The sequence below is a fragment of the Hydra viridissima genome, unplaced genomic scaffold (genome assembly GCF_058129835.1).
Source record: "Hydra viridissima isolate aposymbiotic clone 2 unplaced genomic scaffold, HvirCarnegie_v1 scaffold_2, whole genome shotgun sequence".
Classification (NCBI taxonomy): domain Eukaryota; kingdom Metazoa; phylum Cnidaria; class Hydrozoa; order Anthoathecata; family Hydridae; genus Hydra; species Hydra viridissima.
In genome coordinates, this window is record NW_028324301.1 from 14834882 (window position 1) to 14854026 (window position 19145).

Sequence of the window (19145 nt, forward strand, 5' to 3'; positions counted from 1 at the left end):
TAATTTTAAATGTCTTAAAAACGAAACGAACTATACTACCACAGCAAACAGTTCAGGAGTCTGGAGTCATAGCATGCCATGACATGAGCAATCAGCTGACAGGTGACAGCACACAGGCAGAATTTCGTTGACAAGTGCCATTTTGCAGCGGACAAAACAAGTGCAACTTTTTTGGTTTGTTTCATTTTCTTAAGTCTGGTCCATGTCAACGTCACGGAAGTTTTTTAAAAATTAAAGGAAGTATCCAGAAGCATGCAGAAGCTTCCAGAAGTTTCCAGAAGAAGCATCTGGAAGCATCCAGTAGCATCCAGAAATATTTTTATGACTTCAAGTGCAAAAATGGCTCCCGACAGTCTTGGATTGGAACTAAGACAGAAAATTATTGACGATTACGTAAATGGAATGTCACAAAAAAGTATTTGTGATAAATATCGCGTGAAAAAATGGATCGTATCAAGACTATGTTCAAAATATCGTTCTACGGGGAAGTTGGCAGCAGATAACAAAGGTGGAATACCGCGTTCCACCACTTCTAGAGAGGATTCTATGATCGTCAGATCCGTCAAGAAGGATCCCTGGATATCATCAGTCGAGATACAAAAGCAATTAGAGCTGCCTGTATCGGACCGAACAATCAGACAACGTGCTGTTGAAGCCAGATTGTTTTCTCGACGCCCTGCAAAGAAACCGCTGATTTCACTAAAAAACCAGAAGAAAAGACTACTGTTTGCTACATCTCATATTGACTGGAATGTGCAGAAATGGCGAACTGTCCTGTTCAGTGATGAATCGAAGTTCAACATCATTGGGAGCGATGGCATTTGCCATGTACGTCGACCGGCCGGAAAACGCCTCAATTTATATTACTGCCATAAGACCGTAAAGCATGGTGGAGGCAATCTAATGGTCTGGGGGTGTTTTTATGCTAACGGTCTAGGTCCAATACATCGAAACGATTGAATAATGGACCGTTTCATGTATAAAAATATCCTGAAAGATGTTATGTTACCTCATGCTGAATGGACTATGCCAATAAAATGGGTTTTTCAGCAAGACAACGATCCGAAACACACTGCAAAAGTAATCAAGCAGTGGTTTCAAGACAACCACCTATCGGTGATGGATTGGCCGCCTCAATCTCCGGATCTCAACCCGATGGAGAACCTGTGGGAGATTGTCAACCGCAGAATTAATCGTGAAGGTGTTTGTAATAAGGATCAACTGTTTGAACAAATCCAAAAGGCCTGGGCAGCGATTCCACAAAGTTTCATTGATCACCTAATTGAATCTATGCCTCGAAGAAGAAAGGCTGTGATTGACAACAAAGGATTCGCCACGAAATATTGATAGCGAAATACAGCTTGGTCAAAATTTTGTCGAGTTGTACTTGTTTTGTCCAGAAGAAAATCAACTTTTTTTAATACTTTTGATTAATTTATTAATTTTTGTGTACAAATAATGAACTTTGTGATGAGTAAAACTTGAAGAACTTTGTCTCTAAACAGTTACATAGTTATTTCTCTAAATTGAAAAAATGCAGCACTTTTATATAAAGAAACTAAATTAGCATTATTTGGTTGCAAATGTTTTGTCCAATACTGTATGTATGCATGTATGCATGCATGTATGTATGTATGTATGTATGTATGTATGTATGTATGTATGTATGTATGTATGTATGTATGTATGTATGTATGTATGTATGTATGTATGTATGTATGTACATACATACATACATGTGTGTATATATATATATATATATATATATATATATATATATATATATATATATATATATATATATATATACACACATACATACATACATACATACATACATACATACATACATACATACATACATACATACATACATACATACATACACTGCAGGCCAAAAGTTTCCGGACACTTGGATTTTGTTTAATTTTTTAATTCAAACTCCCATAATTATTTCAATAAAATTCAAATATCATATTTATTTTTTAAAAGATACATATAGTTATTATTTAAGAAAAAAAAAAGACAAAAAATGAAATAAAAAAAATACTAACAACACTATTATTGTTAAACTGTCTTTTCGTCAAAAAATAACCCACAAGTTTTTATCACTTTTTTTGCGATCCGTGACATCCTATTTGTTAATTTATTTATTTCGGGTGTAATTGATAACCAGGATTTTTCTAATATTTGCCACAGGTGCTCTTGGATGTTTGGCATTTTTGTCTGACCTTTCTGTCCAAATCTTCCCACAGTAACTCTATTGGGTTCAAATCTGGTGATTGGGCTGGCCAGGTCATGTTTTTGAGGACACCATTATCCTCTTGTTCCTTTATATAATTCTTACATAATTTTGAGGTGTGTTTAGGGTCATTGTCCTGCATAAAAACAAAACCACGACCAATAGTTCTTAAGCCAGAAGGTATAGCATTGTTTTCTAGAATTGTTTTATATTGTTCTTTTTTCATAAAACCCTCAAATTTAACTAGGTCACCTACACCAGCTGAAGAAAAACATCCCCATACCATAACTGACCCACTACCATGCTTGATTGTCGGCACTAAACACTCTGGGATCATTTTTTCTTTTGTTGTTCTTCTAATGTAAATTCTACGTCTTTGCCCAAACAGTTCAAATTTGGATTCGTCGGTCCATAGTACTTTTCCCCAGTCTTCTTCTGTCTAATTTTGGTGGTCTATAGCCCATTATAACCTTTTCTTTTTATTTCCAATCCGTAGAAACGGTTTCCTGACCGCTATACGGCCAGAAAGTCCTGCTTGTCTGAGACGTCGTTTCTTAGTGGTTAATGAAATAGATTTTGAATGACTCCTATTAAAGCCTTAAGTTATTTCCGGGGCCATAAGTCTTCGATTTCTTTTACTCATCAATATTATACTATTATCTTCAGCTTTTGTTGTCTTTCGTGGTCTACCAGATCTTTTTTTGTCTTCAAAAATGCCTGTTTCTTTCCATTGTTTGATGGTATCTTGTACAGTACTTCTGGCAAATTTTAATTTTTTGCAAATTTTACGAACTGAAAAACTTTCTTTATGTAATGTAATTATTTCAGAACATTTTGCAACCGTTAAAGAAGGTTTTTTACCCATATTTTTAATTAAATAGTAGAATTATAAAATTTTAAAATTTTTTTGAAGATTTTTTAATGCAACCGTCATTAATACCAAATGTAAAACTAAAAAAAACTAGATATTCTTAATCATTTTAGTCAGATATCATTATATTATAAATATTTCCTTCATGTTTCAACAAATAAATAACTTTAACAAGACCAAACTCCTTAGAGTAATGTAAAGCTATATATCAAGTTAAAATAAGCAATTAAAAAAACAAACTTATTTATGTAAGTTTGAGGACAGTAATACCTAATTACTGATCTCAAACTTACATAAAAACTTAAAATTAGTAAGTTTAAGTATTATAAATTAATATTATTGATTAATTTAATGATACAGGATAGATTTTAGCTTTTTATATAAAAAATATCAAGTGTCCGGAAACTTTTGGCCTGCAGTGTACATACATACATACATACATACATACATACATACATACATACATACATACATACATACATACATACATACATACATACATACATACATACATACATACATACATACATACATACATACATACATACATACATACATACATAATATATAGGAAAATGCCGGTTCTGGGCCATAATCCTTTTCCCATACTTAAGGCGTTGAATGTGTGCTGAAGTTATAAAAAATTTCTTACCGCAATAATATTTGTTTTCTTTCTGTGAAGTTCTAAAATTTTTCAAGTCATAATCCGCAACGAAGTAATAAAATAATCTTATCGGTAACTACTTGTCAGGTTTTTAAAAATTTTCCAAGATGGCGTCTTATTCCGGACCAAAGAGTTTATTAATTTAAAGCAGGAGGCTCAGGACAAGGTCTGCTTTTGTAATGTCCAATAGCCAAGGTGTAAATGCCGTCTTCCAAAATGAATTTTTTGTCATCGTTGGCGCTGAGTGCGACTTTGTTGATTTCTTCAGTGTAAATATCGTGAAGATGAGATCGGATAACGTTCATAGTTGCAAGCTTTTCTTTCTTATCCATTAAGCAGTCGTAGTAATCTTGGTGAGTGATGTGCTTTTCAACAACGCTATTCTTAACACCTTGGCATCTTTTGTGTTCATCGTCTTTAAGAATCTTGTATCAATAGAGTTTAGGTCTAAGCCCAAAAATTGTGTGATTTGCTTTCCCCCAGCTTCATCCTTGAACTTTCCAATGATCTTATTATTTTCACCCACTTTGAACCCAACGCTTTTAATGGCAGTATGATCTTTGCTGAATTCGCTCGTGTCAAACTTTTCTAGAACATCATCAGCAATGTCTTTGTAAAAATCTTCAGTTTCAATTTCGTAAAAAAGCGAGTCTGTGTCAGTCATTAATAATTTTGCTCGATCATCGTATTTAGGCTTCATGTAGTCATAGTGGTGCTCAAACATGAGAGTTTTGCTGATGTCAAGGATACACATTCCCAAGTAAATGGGTTTGTTGAAAAAGACTTTTGTTTTTTTCATGTGAACCGCGATTAAGTTTTCATCAAAAATGGTGTTTCGGTCATAATTAGGTTTTCTAGACCATTTTAAAGCTTCTTTTTTTGTGGTGATGAGTTTAATATCAACGTGCTTTAGAATATTCTCCATTGTTTTTCCAAAGACGGAGTTGTTCATCAGTTTGAAGAATTCTTTTTCAAAAGGGTTTTTTGCGTTTTTTCTCTTATCAGTGTTGAAGTCGACGTACTTTTTCATAAAAGGTTCTTCTCTAAAGGTGAAGCCTCGATAAATTTTGTTGATGACTAAACCCATTCGTTCATAGAGTTTTAGATTTTCATGATAGATAACGTATTTTTCTTTATTGTTTAAATTAGGAACCAGCTTTTCTACTTTCCCAATGGTCATTCTTTCAGGGGCTAAAGGGTAATCATTGTGTTTGTCGTGAAGGTCATTAGGGTAATCCAAGTCGACTTCAAGAATGCATGGCATGGATTTCCAATTTAAAAGCTCTTCCTCAGTCATCCATCTAAATCGTCCAACGGGAAGAGGTTTGCTCATCGCCCATCCGTACAAGTTGTTAGCATCTAAATATTGGATGAATTTTGATGGTTTTGAAGGATCATACAAGTCACCCATGTATTTGTTATTAGCATTTCCAAGTCGGTTGGAAATGCTAATAACAAATACATAGGAGACTCGTATCATGCTTATTCCTCCTCGAATTCCTTTTCGTGTCATGTTAAGCATGTCAGGATCGCTATAAAGTTCTATTTTAGCTCCAGTCATTTTATAGCAAGCGTCCATAGCGAGTCCAGGGCAGGTGTAATACCAGGCGGGATCTTGACCGTAATATTCTATGCAAACGTCTCTGAAATTTTCAAAGATATCTGCTAGAATTAACACATCAGACTTGTTGTACAGCTTGTGATAGTCTTTAAACGTGACACATTCAAATTCGTTCCAAACGTTTTGAGCGTGTGCATAGTCTTCAACTTTTGCTGGTTCATCGTTCAGTTTGGAATGGAATGCTTCGATAGGAGGTAATTGCGTTTCGGAAAACTTTTTAATGGAGTCCACCCATTCGTAAGGGTAAATGCCTTTTTTTCTTAACAAGTCAAACTTCTTTTCTTTGTAATATTCAGTAGAGATGTGCCGGGTACCCGGTTCGGACCCGGGGACCCGGCAAATCGGCTGTTTTACCGGGTACCCGGTATCGGCCACTTGTTGCAGTACCCGGCACCGGGTATCTTCTTTTTTATCTTAAAATGATTTTTCTTTTAGTTTCTACCAATAAACTTCAACCAATAAACTTCTTGATATAATTCTAAGAGCGTTATGTAGTTGATAACCACAAAGTTCTATTAACTTAAAACAATCTCACTTAAAATATTTTTTAATATATTTTTGCAAAAAAATTTATACGAATACAAAAACTGTAACGCTAAATAAAATAATTTGAGAATACGAATAAAATGAATGGGGTTAAAAAATATTTAAAAGCTTCTTTTTATTCTGTTAGAACACAAGATAATTTTTCTTCTTTCGAATGCTGATAGCGCTTTTCATTTGTAGCGCATTTCGAGCGTATTGTTAAAAAAATTATCGTTTTATATAAAATAATCGAAAACGTATGATATCAAACGTACTTTCATTATCTTTATAGAAATTTTATTTGAAAGAAAAATTATGAATAAAAAAAGTATAGCATGGAAGTTTTTTGATATAAGCACGACTCCTCATATGAGCAAGTGCAAACTATGTGATGTTTAGTTACGAGAGGAGGAAAATCTTTAAAGTCTTATGGAACTACAGCAATGGTAAAACATTTGCGTTTAAAGCACTCCAAAGAGTTTGAACTTGCGGGAAAAAAAAAGGTTCAATCATTTCCGTCTATTTCTGAAACCTCAGTTGCTTCTACCACCAATACAGTACAAAGTAACATTATTCATGCTTTAAACAAAAAAAAATTATGGAATATTGATGACCACAGATCTATTCGAATCCATAAAATAATAGGCAAACTTATCACATTGGATATTCAGCCATTTTCTATTGTTGAAGATACGGGATTTAATGAACTGATTAAAGATGCTTACCCCAATTACAAATTACCATGTAGAACATATTTCAGCCAAAACGTAATCCCTAGCATGTATGATGAACTGTTTGAAGATATAAAAATAAAAATCTCCGCGACAAACTATTTGTCTTTGACGACAGATATCTGGACAGCGGATACTGCGAAAATCGCATTCTTAAGCATTACTGGACATTGGATAGATCCAACTAAATTTTCCCAAGAAACTGCTGTTCTTCGAGTAATTCATTTTCCGGAAAATCACACAGGTGTTCATATAAAAGAGTATTTACAAAAAGGTTTAGAATCTTTTAAAATCCCGCTAAGCAAAATTCATCTTATTGTTACCGATAATGCAAGCAATATGAAGGCTGCAGTAAAAAACATTGGAATGACATCAATTCCATGCTTTATCCATACTTTGCAGCTATGTATTCATGACTCTATATTTAGCCAAACAACCATCAAGGAAATTTTAACTTTATGCAGAGGAATAACGACCCATTTTAATCATTCACCAATAGCATGTGCAAAATTAAAATCAATTCAGCAGCAATTAAGTACTGAACCTCACAAAATGAAACAAGATGTTCCAACCCGCTGGAACAGTTCATTTGAAATGCTACTAAGAACGTTTGAACAAAAAGTTCCTTTGACCACTTATGCAGCAGAGTTTGATGAAATTAAACTTCCTACTAATTATCAATGGGGAATAGTCGAAAAACTTGTTTACATTCTTGCTCCATTTGAAAACTTAACAAAAAAATGTGGTAGGAGGGACGAAACTTGCGCAATAATTATACCATCTGTTCTTGCATTAAAAGTTTTATTACAAAAAGCTTCATCAAGTGATAAATACGCTGGGATTATGACGATGATTGATGAACTAATAAAATCTGTCACCAAAAGACTTGATAAATTTTTGCTTAATAAAATGTTATGTGCATCAACATTTTTGGATCCACGATATAAATTACTTTATCAACATGCAGATGAAAATGTTATTATAGAGTGGGTTGAAGAAGCATGGAAAGAAATGCAAGGAGCGCAAGATGTTGTTGACTCTGACTCCGACGATGTTCCAATAGTAAAAGCTCCAGCCTCTACTGGATTCATTAGCATTGATGATTGTTTTAAAGATGTAGCTTTTATGAGAACTGGAAGAAAGCAGAGTGAAAAACGTTCCGAGGCAGAAAGAGAACTAATAGATATTGAAGTTGCTGACATAATTAAGAAGCAAACAATATTAAGGTCTGCAATTACTCAAGAAATAGACAACTATTTATCTCTGCCTCTTTTAGAAAATACAGGTTGTCCGTTTTTTTGGTGGAGTAAATGTGGAATGCAATTTGAAAAACTTAAAAAGATGGCATTATAATATCTTACAGCACCTCTGTCATCAATAGAAAGTGAAAGGTTATTTAGTGCTGGTGGGGACATATACGAAGCAACAAGGAGCAGACTAAAAGCAGATAACGATACCTAATGTTTGTTCATTACAATCTAAAGTTAATAAAACAATTAAAATAAGATACAGCAAATAAGTGTTGTTTAAGTTTTTTTTATTTGTTTAAATTTGTTTTATTTTAATCACACTACAGTTGAGAAAGTCTACCTTTTTTTGCAATTCTTTGTCTCTCTTAATCTTTTAATTTCCCTAATAAAACTTTCAGTGGCGGAACTTCAAATTTTGCCCCCTTCCATACAAAATATTATTTAGGCCCGAACCAACAGGAGAGAAAAATGATTTTAAACTAAGTATAGTTATTAAAAAACTGTTGCACAACTTTTAAAAAAATTTAGGCCCCTACAACTCAGGCCCCTCACCCTGCATTGCGAGGTTTTGCTAAATGGTAGTTCCGCCACATAACTTTTGGTTAGTTAGCGTAAAAAGCGTATTTTGTGTGAATAGTTCATCGCTAGAGATTTCACAGGTTTGTATTCCAACTTTTAAAAAAATGGACTCGGTGCCGGGTACCCGGAATCGGACCCGGTTTTTCAGCCGGGTACCCGGAATCGGAGACTCGGCATAAACTGGTTCCGGCACATCACTAATATTCAGCCACGTTTTTGCACTGATCGTCGTTTAGATCTTTAGACAGTTTGTCTAACTTGAAACCCATGAATCTAAAGCTGTCAACAAACCTCAATTCTTTCCATACTTCTCGAAGTTGACCAGTTTTCTTATCAATAAATTCTCTCACTTTGATGCTTTTTGAGAAGCTGATGTATTTCTCATTGTTGTTGGGGATGCAATTGAGTTTCCCACCTAATTTCTTGATGAACAAATGGCTGTCATAACCAGACAAATTGTGGAATAGGATGGGTATGAATTTTGGAATTTTGTAATTTTCTTTGCAATCTTTGTGAGCAGCACCTCGGTACTTTCCAGTCAAACGACAGTGATCTCACACTTTATCACCGTCAAGATTTTTTTTGCAAATGTGACATTGTGTTGCATCTTTAAAATTCTTTTCATCCTCATCAGTCATGACTTTGTTTTCTATTAAATCAATCTTGCTGAAAATTTTTCTAAGGTCTGTTTCAAGTCTGGTTACAAACTTTTGCGCAACATCGTCATCATCGCTCTCTGCTGTGTACATGACAGGTTTTCCTTTATAAAGGTTTTCGTCAAAACATTTGATATAATAGCAGAAGGAGCACTGCTATTATACATATTACACTGTTACGGAAAAAGGTGTTCATGTAAAAGAAAAAAGGTGTTCATGCGTGATATGAACACCTATTAGGTGTTGCCGTTAAAAGGTGTTGATGTAAAAAAAGGTGTTCTTGTTACATTAACACCTAATAGGCGTTGCTGTTAAAAGGTGTCGATGCAAATAAAGGTGGTCATGTTTAATAGGTGTTCATGCAATTACAATGCCTTTATGACGCACATATTTAATTATTTAAAAGTAAACATGATCTTCTTAACCTTTCTGTTCACTCATAATTAGCATGTTTTAACAAAAAATTTTGCAATTTAGTTTTATGAAAAAAAAGTTCCATGAGCGCTAATAATATATGTTTTATAAAACACCCTATCATTTTATATTATATACACATTAAGACTATAAATATGCAAGCACATTTTATAACAAATAAAAATTATCAGTAAAAAACAAATTCATATATTTGAAATAAAATTTTAATACAAGTTTTTTAAGTTGTTTTTTTTAACTTTGAAAATATACTCGACTTCACCAGTTTTTGCAAATAAAAGGTTGTCATGCAACTAACAGAACTTGCATTAAAATGGTATAACAGATATCTGCTCTCCAGACATTTGATGAATGAATATCTAAAAACGAGCAAAAATTTTTATAATTTATCATTGAAAAAATATAATAATAATAATTACTAAGACATATTCCTACTGTATTTCATTTTTAGTTCATTTCATAAAAGAAAAACCACGTAATGTTACCTTTTCATTAACTTTACTTTTTCCATCTACAGATGATGAGAAAGAATTCTCAATAGAGAGTTCTTTCTCTTAAATATTTTCAGTCGGAAGTTCAATCTTTTGTTCAACCCATTGTTGTTTTCTATTTATTGTACCCCTGAATAAACTAAACAAAAATCGTTTGAGAGCAAATAAGATCTCTATAAAACAATTAATATACAAAATAAAAAAATCACACAAATACATTTATATACAATGTATAATAATATCTAACACTGCATTTATCAAATAGGTTCCTGAAAGGTTTTTGAAAACTTTTTCATATCATTTTAAATCAAAGATCCTTTAAATAGGCAAAAGTTTATACAAACTATAATTTTTTATAATTTCTTTATTAATTTTATTTTTCCTTAACTGTATGGTGCCTTACAATCAGTTGTATTATTTGTATGATGTAATAACTGATTTTAAGACTCTGACGAGTTGTAATACTGCTGATTATACTCAGTTGAATTAGAACTAAGAATCGAAGCCTTATAATCAATTAAATATAATCAGCTATTTATTTTATAAATAATTTACAAACACAAAATATGTGAATGTGACAAAAAAAAATTAAACTTAGAACAATTTATATAATAAAAAATGTTAAAAAAACATAAAATTATTAACATAAAATGTTAAAGACAATACCAAAAATATATTTAAACCATTTTAACAAAGTCATTATAAAAGTAACAAAATAGATTTTACAATTTTGATGTTACTCATTTTTCTAATTTGCATATTTATTTCTAATATTTCAAAAACTGCCTCTTGTTTTTTGCAATGTATTAAATTAAACGCTACACTCAAAGAAGTGCCGACAAGAAGAACTTCAATTAAGTTTGCACAGGGAATAGAAAATTTGTCAACTGTAACTGCAAAATCTCCATTTTCATAGTGAAGATGAATCATATTCTATAAATAAATAAATAAATTAATCAAATAGATCAAAATAAGTTATTTTTGATGTTAATCAAAAAAAAAAAAGAAGGCAGAACAATTTTAACTAGTATAGTTTCATAAAAGATATATGCATTTAAAAACAACTTATACTTTATATTAACTTGTTTATTAATTACGCAAATAATACACTAAAAACAATAAATAATACAATAAATTATGCAATAATAATTATGCAATAAAACAGTTATAGAATGGAGTTTCAAGGCATAACAATAACTTTAAACTAAATAATCATTATTATTAATTTTACATTAAATGATTTAAGAAATTTTGAAAAAATTAAAATCGTCGTTGTGGTAGATTCATCATCATGTAGTACATCAAAGCTTGTGTTTTAGAGTTAGAGTTGAGAGAGGGTTGTAACAATAACTAAAAAATGTAGCTCCATAGGCCTTGTAAAGGGAATTCAAAAAAACTTTAACTTTAAAGTTAAACTTACCTTATCAGTAAATTCTACAAGTTTTTGACGACATCTAGCCACAATAAATTGAAATCCAATTGTATGTGAATCGGAAGAAGACATTGTAGGATTTACCATCTTTACCAGATTAAGAACAGATGAATATCTCTTTAAAAATGGGGCCCATTTCATACAAATATTTCTTAGCGAATCTTTCATCAAAACTTGAACCTCTTCAAAGTCTAGTCCATTATCCTTGTACGGTGAGCTCTCATTTAACTGATACACTTGGAGCATTCTCTTGCTTTCATCATATACCTAAAAAAATATAATTTTTCACAGTTACCACTAATAAAATGAGGATACCAATAAGGATTTTAAGGAGATTTAAGGTGAAATTTCCCCAATTTTTAAGAAGATTTAACCCTGAACAGGAAAATTTTCATTAAAAAATAAGGACAACTAAGGAGAAAATCATTACTTTTTACAAACTATCTTTGTTTTCAAATAGATAGAAAAACGTCAAAAACAAATTAGGTAAAGAAATTCTTACATTTTCAGCTGATAAAAAGTAGGACTTAAATAATTCTAACTCTGTCAAAAATCCAACAGTTTCTCTTGCATTATTACGTTGCATGAAAGTTGTTTCCATTACAACCTCTTGTTCAAGTGAGGTTTGAACATTGTTTGAAATTGTAACAAGCTAAAGTGTTTTATTAAAATATGTAATAAACATTTATACAATCAAAAATATGTTAATTTATAAAACAGATATAAAGCTAATATGTGGTACCCAATTTTTTGTGACAATCTAGGAATTGCAATTTAAAAAGATTGGGAGCAAATAGATAATAGTAAACTTACATATGCCTCATTTACAACATCTGATACTTTATTAATATTGCTTATAAGTCTTAATGGTTCATTGATATCACTGTCACTTACTGTTCTAAAATAGATTAGGGCACAATAGAAATATATAATATGATCATAAAATAAAAAAAAATTATTAAATTGAACAAGCATTGATCATCCATATCACATTTTTAAAATCCGGAAAACTGATTGCATAAAATATCTGGAAAAATCCGGAATATATTTTCCATTATTTTCTTCTTAATCTTGCTTTGAAAGTAAACAAAGAAAATCAGGAGAAATTAATGAAAACTGACAAACTTTTCATCTTTTTATAGATATTTAATTTAATTAGGCTTTAAATTTTTAAAGATTTTTAAGGAGGAGTGGAAACACTGTGATAAAAATATATCAATTACATAAAAATATATCAAATACATAATAATCAAGTATATTTATATAAAAAAAAACCTCTTCATTGCCTTTGACACAGTAGCTTTTGCATATTTCTTTCGCTTTTCAATGACAGAAGCACAATTCATTTTTCTTCTATAATTTTTGAACCTGTCAATAATTCTTTGGTGGAAGCATTTCTAGTAGTAAAAAAAATAAATTAACGGTTTTCTTTTCTAGTCAATTTAATCGTGTATTGTTTTGTGTAGTTTCCATTATTACTTAAAATGATATTAAAATATAAAAAACTTTATAATTCATAATTCAATTTATAATTTATAATTTTATTAAAATTTTATTCATAATAAATTAAAAATCACATGTTAAGTTTTTTAGATTTACTCAATTTATTTAAAAGTCATAACACAACTGTAATAAAAATTTTTTATAATAGTTATAATAAAACTTTACATTTTTTCAGCAAGGATAAAATATTTTTAAACAACAAAATATTATAATTTAATTTATTTAATTCAACCACTACACCACAGATTAACTCACTGAATATTGAACAGCTTTGAACTCTGGATACTTTTCTTGAATAACCATCACCAGCTCACTTAACTGAATTCCATTTATATATCTATGATATTGAAAATAACTAATTTAGTTTAAGAACTTAGAGTTAAAATATTTAGATAAAAAATCTATATAATACAACTAAAAACACACGGATTTTGTTGATCAACATATTCCAATACTTTATGAAAAATGATCCCAACCCAGTGGTTCATAAATTGACCATCTGCTACTATTGATTTGGCATCAAGTATCCCACATGTAAGTCTTGCTTCCACAATTGCATCTGTTGGGATTTCAAATTTCAAACCTGGCCATTGTTTTAAAGAAATACTTTCATTTCCCACAACTTCTGATTCTTTATTCTTCTGATGATTTATTTAATGCTAAACTTGACACTTGACGTTCCAAAAAAACTAGTTTCAAATTATTATTTTTAACTAAAAAATCGAGGGTTTCTCCATCATCTATTTCTGCACCAGAACCATCATACAATTGTAGCAAATTACTGGACGAACATGGGAACTTATTGCCACATTTTGACAGCAAATCAGAATATGATGTGTATAGAATAACTTTAATTGTGTCACCTTTTTGTACATTAATTGATTGCATCTGCAAATATCAATGATAATATATAACGCAAAAAGTAAATTATTTTTTTATTAGCATATAGTTAACGAATTAGTATTAAATTAGTATAAAATTAATACTATCATTAATATTAATTATCATTAATATAAGATATAAACATCCTGACCTACCTGCTGGCTTTATAAGAGGGTAATAGGGAGGATGCAGAAGTTTGCCAGGGCCCTGGGTTTTTTCAAGGGCCCAAAGAAAAAAAGTGACAATACATAGTTACTGGTTTTGTTTAATTTTGAATTAAATAAATTATAAACATAAAAGGCAGAAATAACAACTCATAAAAAATATTCATATGATAAATAATCGGACAATAAACTCTTTTTCTTTCATTTCAACAGATTTAGATGCACTTGATTTAAGAGAAAAAATGTCAAGTAAAGAAAATGAGTTTTTATGATGCTCTACAACATATGAGTCAACCAAAGGAAAAAATGATATTGCTATTTCTTGGCACATTGCATACCAAACATTGTTAATAGACATCTAATAATTTATTTTAACAGCTTTTTCTTCGCTTAGAATCAAATAAGAAGATACTGTCAACTGTTTTCCCTGGACTGTTAATTTTTCTGTATGAAAAATTGTGTTCAAGTATGGTTTAAACGGTTCAAGAAGTACTTGAGCATGACTAAGAGATATCTTTGCATATGAGATAGATCCTGAAAAATAAAATATTTGTATTATATTGCATGAAAATAAACAAATATGTGATTCATCAATTATGATTGCAGCTTACCTGGAACAATATCATTAGTCCTTTCAAGAAGACATCTACAAGTTTCATGCATTTGAAATCTTTTTGAAAATGAATAAATAGGGTTTTTGAATTGATGACAAACTCCAGCTAACTTTTTAAAAATCTGATGCTGTTGTTCAAAACGCATGCACCAGAAAGTTTTCATTGTTCCCATGTAGCTTGAAAGGTCAGGATAGTGAGTGATGAAATGAAGCTTTGCTGCTACTCTTGTGCCATTATATAATGTTTTGATATAGTTAATAAGTTGTGGAATAAGAAAATACAACGATTCAATATGTTCATTACAACGGCTATTTAAAATCAATAAAATTTCACAATGGATAATCATCATATCCCAATAAGGTGCATCTTCATCATTGAAATTATCAAAAAGAAACAATGGCAAACACAATGAAATGGTTAGCATTTCACTAGCAGTAAGTGCCAGCTTTGATGTCATATAAGTTGACGACAATATTAAATTCACTGGCAATTTTACATCTCTTAGCAATAAATTCATACCAATCAATGTTAGTTTTCGCTTGGCCATGTAGTGATTCAAAAATGTTGAAATTGCAACATGGCTTATTCCTTCCAAAAAATCATGCATGAAATCACTTTGGGAAAAATGCAGGTAAAAATACATACGGTAAGTGTAAAAACGGAGATAACTCCAAACATCCATGTTGTTGTTTTGTACTATCAACAATATAAGATTCATGAGTTCTTTGAAATACATTTGTGTTTTCCTGTCTAACACAGAAGTAACAATGTCTACATATGTATCCACTATGAAAATGTGATTGCAAACCAAGAAGCGGATGAGCTGTTAAATTGTCAGCAGCCATAAAACATGCAATAACATGATATTCTTCATCATTTACAAAAAATGTATTAAATAATAAGTTGAACAAGTCATCAATAATTGGCTTAAAAAACTCATTGAGTGTAATTTTTTTAACCACTTTAAAATTGCACAATGAAGCTAAATGATAGCTGCTCATTTTAGATCCATTATTGTTTTGGTTTAAAATAGAAAAATAAATGGCTGATATTTTATGTATACCCCTGCTGGTACCTATTGGGTTACATACCTCTAACTCATCAGAATACAAACCAATGTATACTGTTTTGGCTGGATCTGAAAATGGCAGGATAGAACTTTGAAAGTAGTTTGATTTTGAAAAAGATAAAGAGTCCCGGTGCAAAATTATTTGACCCTTAAGAATACTTTTTAGGTTTTCTCCTAGAGGCACATGATAAAAAAAATCCTCACCAACAGTAACTTTCACTGCTTTTACATGACCCAATTTACCTAAATAACTATCAAACTTATCTGGACTCATACAATGTGATAAACACAAATCAATACTGTTGTCTCTTTGAAGTTTATACAAGAAAGATTGGGCATATGGGTTGTGAATTGATATGCCAGCCTGTTGCAAAAAACTTTTAAATGAGCTACATACGTCACCCAATATAGCTTTAACTGAATCACCGTGTAGTAAAAGTAACTTTTTTGATGTATTTTCAGAAACCAAATGATAATTCATAGTTATCATAAAAAACTTTTTTATCTCATCAAACATGTCAAATATATCAGTGGACTGGTCTGCATTTTTGTCACATAACTTTGTATCAATACAAACTGGCAAATCCGATTGAATAGGTGATTCAATCTGATTCTGTAAAATATTATGTTGTCGTTCATCTTGATGCCTTCTATAAACATGATTTTTAGCAACTAGGGGAGACTGGTTCTCCTAGGGACGTTTTTAGGTTAATGAGTGTAATTTTTCATCGGTGAATATAATTGAACTTTTGAAAACTGTATATGAAAATATGGTCCTTTGTGCACTTTTGATGAGAATCTCTGCTTTATAATCCAATTTTTTAGTACTTTTTTTTAGCCGCAAAATGAGGTCTGACTTTGTCCCTAGGTACAACATGGGGTTGTACCTAGGGACATAGGTGGTTGTACCTAGAGACGGCGGTTGTACCTAGGGACGCTGGGTAATTGAATACTCAGATTGGCTTCTATTGAGCTAATAATTATAAATACAAAAGAACCTGTAAAAAATCCTGAAAGGAAACTAAAACAGTGATATAGATCGTTAAAAGAACTATTTATTTGTAGTGAATGTAACGATATTATTTAAAATAGTTAAAACTAATAAATAAAAAATAGTGAGATCAATTTTTCTAGAACAAACAAATATTTAAATTGTAAATAAACATATTTAAAATAGTTAACACCAATAGATGAAAAAAAGTGATATCAATTTTTCCAGTACAAAAAATGATTGAATTGAGAAGCAGCAATATATTTTGAATATTTAAAACTTATAGATAAAAATGTAACATCAACATATCCAGGACAAAAATACTTTAATTAAGAAACAACAGTGTTTAAAATAAAATAGTTAATAATTATAGGTAAAAAAGAGTGATACCAAATTTTCCAGAATAAAAAATACTTTAATTAAGAAGAATCTTCATTACAAGACTGGTTCATTGGATTGTAATCTTTATCTGCAGCACTATCGTCGCTATAAGCATTTAAACATCTTTTACAAATAAAATCAAATGGCAGAATACCAGGCTCTGCACATTTTACACAAACTGCATTTCGGCAGACTATGCATTTATTCCATTTATCATCATTTTGTATTATATTGTGACAAACACGGCAAAATACTTGTTTCGAGGAACATGGAGATGATCCCACTAAACGAAATGTGTTTTTTGTTTTCGATTTATATTTTTTAGAAACTTAATTTTTCGGCAGTATTTCCCGTTTTTGTTTTTTCGATTTATCGTTACAAGTTGTTTTCTTTCTTTTCCTCTCCTCTGTTTCCTTTTTTTCTGGCGTGTCAGTAACAATACGTGCTTTACCCTTACGGGAAGGTTTATTGTTTGTCCTTGGACCAGCTTTAGGTAATGGCATTATATCGAAAGGAGACACAGATTTCAGATTTGTACAATCAGATTTTGGCGGTGTTGAAAGAAGTGAGCTCTGAGACGACGTAGGTGGGTTATTATCTTCTGATGTTAGTGGTCTATCAGTCATATTTGATGGCAAAAGTGAGCCCTGAGACGATGTAGGTGGGTTATTATCTTCTGATGTTTGTGGTCTATCAGTCACGCTTGATGGCAAAAAGTCTTCTTCCGAAAATATATCGGGATTCAGTGGATAGAGGCCACAAACTTTGAAACCATTTATTATATTGGATGGTGTAAACGCTTTTGTGTATGCCATTCCAGCTAGTTCTGCAATGTGATAAATAGTAATAGGCTTTCCTGCGTTTTCTGATGATATCATAAAATTGGTTACAGCATTATTGTAATGTGTTTTAAATGGACTAAAGACGGTTCTATCTAACGGTTGCATCTTATGAGTAGTATGCGGGTGAAATGTCACCAAATGAATGCCATTTTCTTTGGCTTTTCCAATAGCATCAATAGAAATGTGACTCGCGTGATTGTCCATTAATAAAACTACCTGGTTATCCTTACTTGGATGAGCATGCGCTATGAAATGATCCAAAAATTCACTAAATGTTTTTTCGTTCGACCAACCAGAGGGATTTGCTGCCCCAATTGATCCTGGAGGAGCTCCTCTCATCATTGTCATTTGTATATATTTGACTCGAGGAAAAATGAACATAGGTGGAATCGAATTTCCTATCGCGTTCACTGCGGCAATCATCGTTACATTGATGCCTCGCTCACCAGAAGTCATTGCTCCAACTTGTTTGACTCCTCTCTTCGCAAATACTTTTGGACAAGCCTGTACAGTTGAAACTCCCGTCTCATCTACATTATAAATCCTTGACGGATCGAAGTGGTGTCGTTGTAGAATGTCGGTGTATATATTGAAAAAATTCTTCACATTTTCTCGATTGAATGAAGTAGCCCGGCCTAAACTAGTTCCTTCAGGTTTCCTTAATGATATAATTTCCTTAAATTTGTTTTTGAATGTACGCAACCATTCACTGCCCGCTTCTTGATTTTTTTCCCACTGTTCAGGATATTTTTTATTATTTATTTTGGCAAATTGAAAAGCTAGTTCTTTCAGCTTCTTTGTTGTTAATCCGAAATGAAGTTGAGAAGCTTTTTGAACATACTCAAGCAGTAAACACTCTTCGCTATGAGTAAAAACTTTCCAATGTGCATAATTTGTTTCATACGAGTAATTTTCAGGTCCAGATTCCTTAAATTTTTTGACTTGGCGGCAAAGCATCGATCTCGATATTCCATATATTTTTGCTGCGCCTCTGACTGTATTTTTATTTGCAACTATTTCCTTCACAGCCTTCTCCACAACTTCTTTATCTGGATCTTGCCGGATTTTTTGTTTCTTGCTGCGTGGCATGACAAACAAAATCTAGAATGAAAATAAAAAATACTAAAGATAACTTATAACTATAACTTTAATTATTTATTATTATTGGCATAAATTGAATTACAACTATTATTTCCTATTAATTA

General features: G+C 31.5%; 2 protein-coding genes and 1 pseudogene across 3 annotated transcripts; 1 reads left to right on the forward strand and 2 right to left on the reverse strand.

The window, feature by feature from the left end:
- Positions 1–6366: 6366 nt before the first annotated feature.
- On the forward strand, positions 6367–8007 carry LOC145195598 (zinc finger BED domain-containing protein 4-like). Its single transcript, XM_090078066.1, has one exon. It carries the CDS (start codon positions 6367–6369, stop codon positions 8005–8007), a length of 1641 nt encoding a protein of 546 aa, XP_089934192.1.
- Positions 8008–10722: 2715 nt separating this feature from the next.
- On the reverse strand, positions 10723–14007 carry LOC149892161 (uncharacterized). The gene is made up of 7 exons (XM_090077328.1): positions 13424–14007; positions 13253–13334; positions 12770–12891; positions 12308–12392; positions 11997–12146; positions 11483–11761; positions 10723–10995 (listed from the first exon to the last, which is right to left on the reverse strand). Exons 1-7 carry the CDS (start codon positions 13483–13485, stop codon positions 10762–10764), a joined length of 1014 nt encoding a protein of 337 aa, XP_089933454.1. The 5' UTR covers positions 13486–14007; the 3' UTR covers positions 10723–10761.
- Positions 14008–14130: 123 nt separating this feature from the next.
- LOC149892162 (uncharacterized) lies at positions 14131–16243 on the reverse strand (annotated as a pseudogene). Its single transcript, XR_016449483.1, has 2 exons — positions 14655–16243; positions 14131–14577 (listed from the first exon to the last, which is right to left on the reverse strand). The product of XR_016449483.1 is annotated as an uncharacterized LOC149892162 (transcript).
- Positions 16244–19145: the final 2902 nt, after the last annotated feature.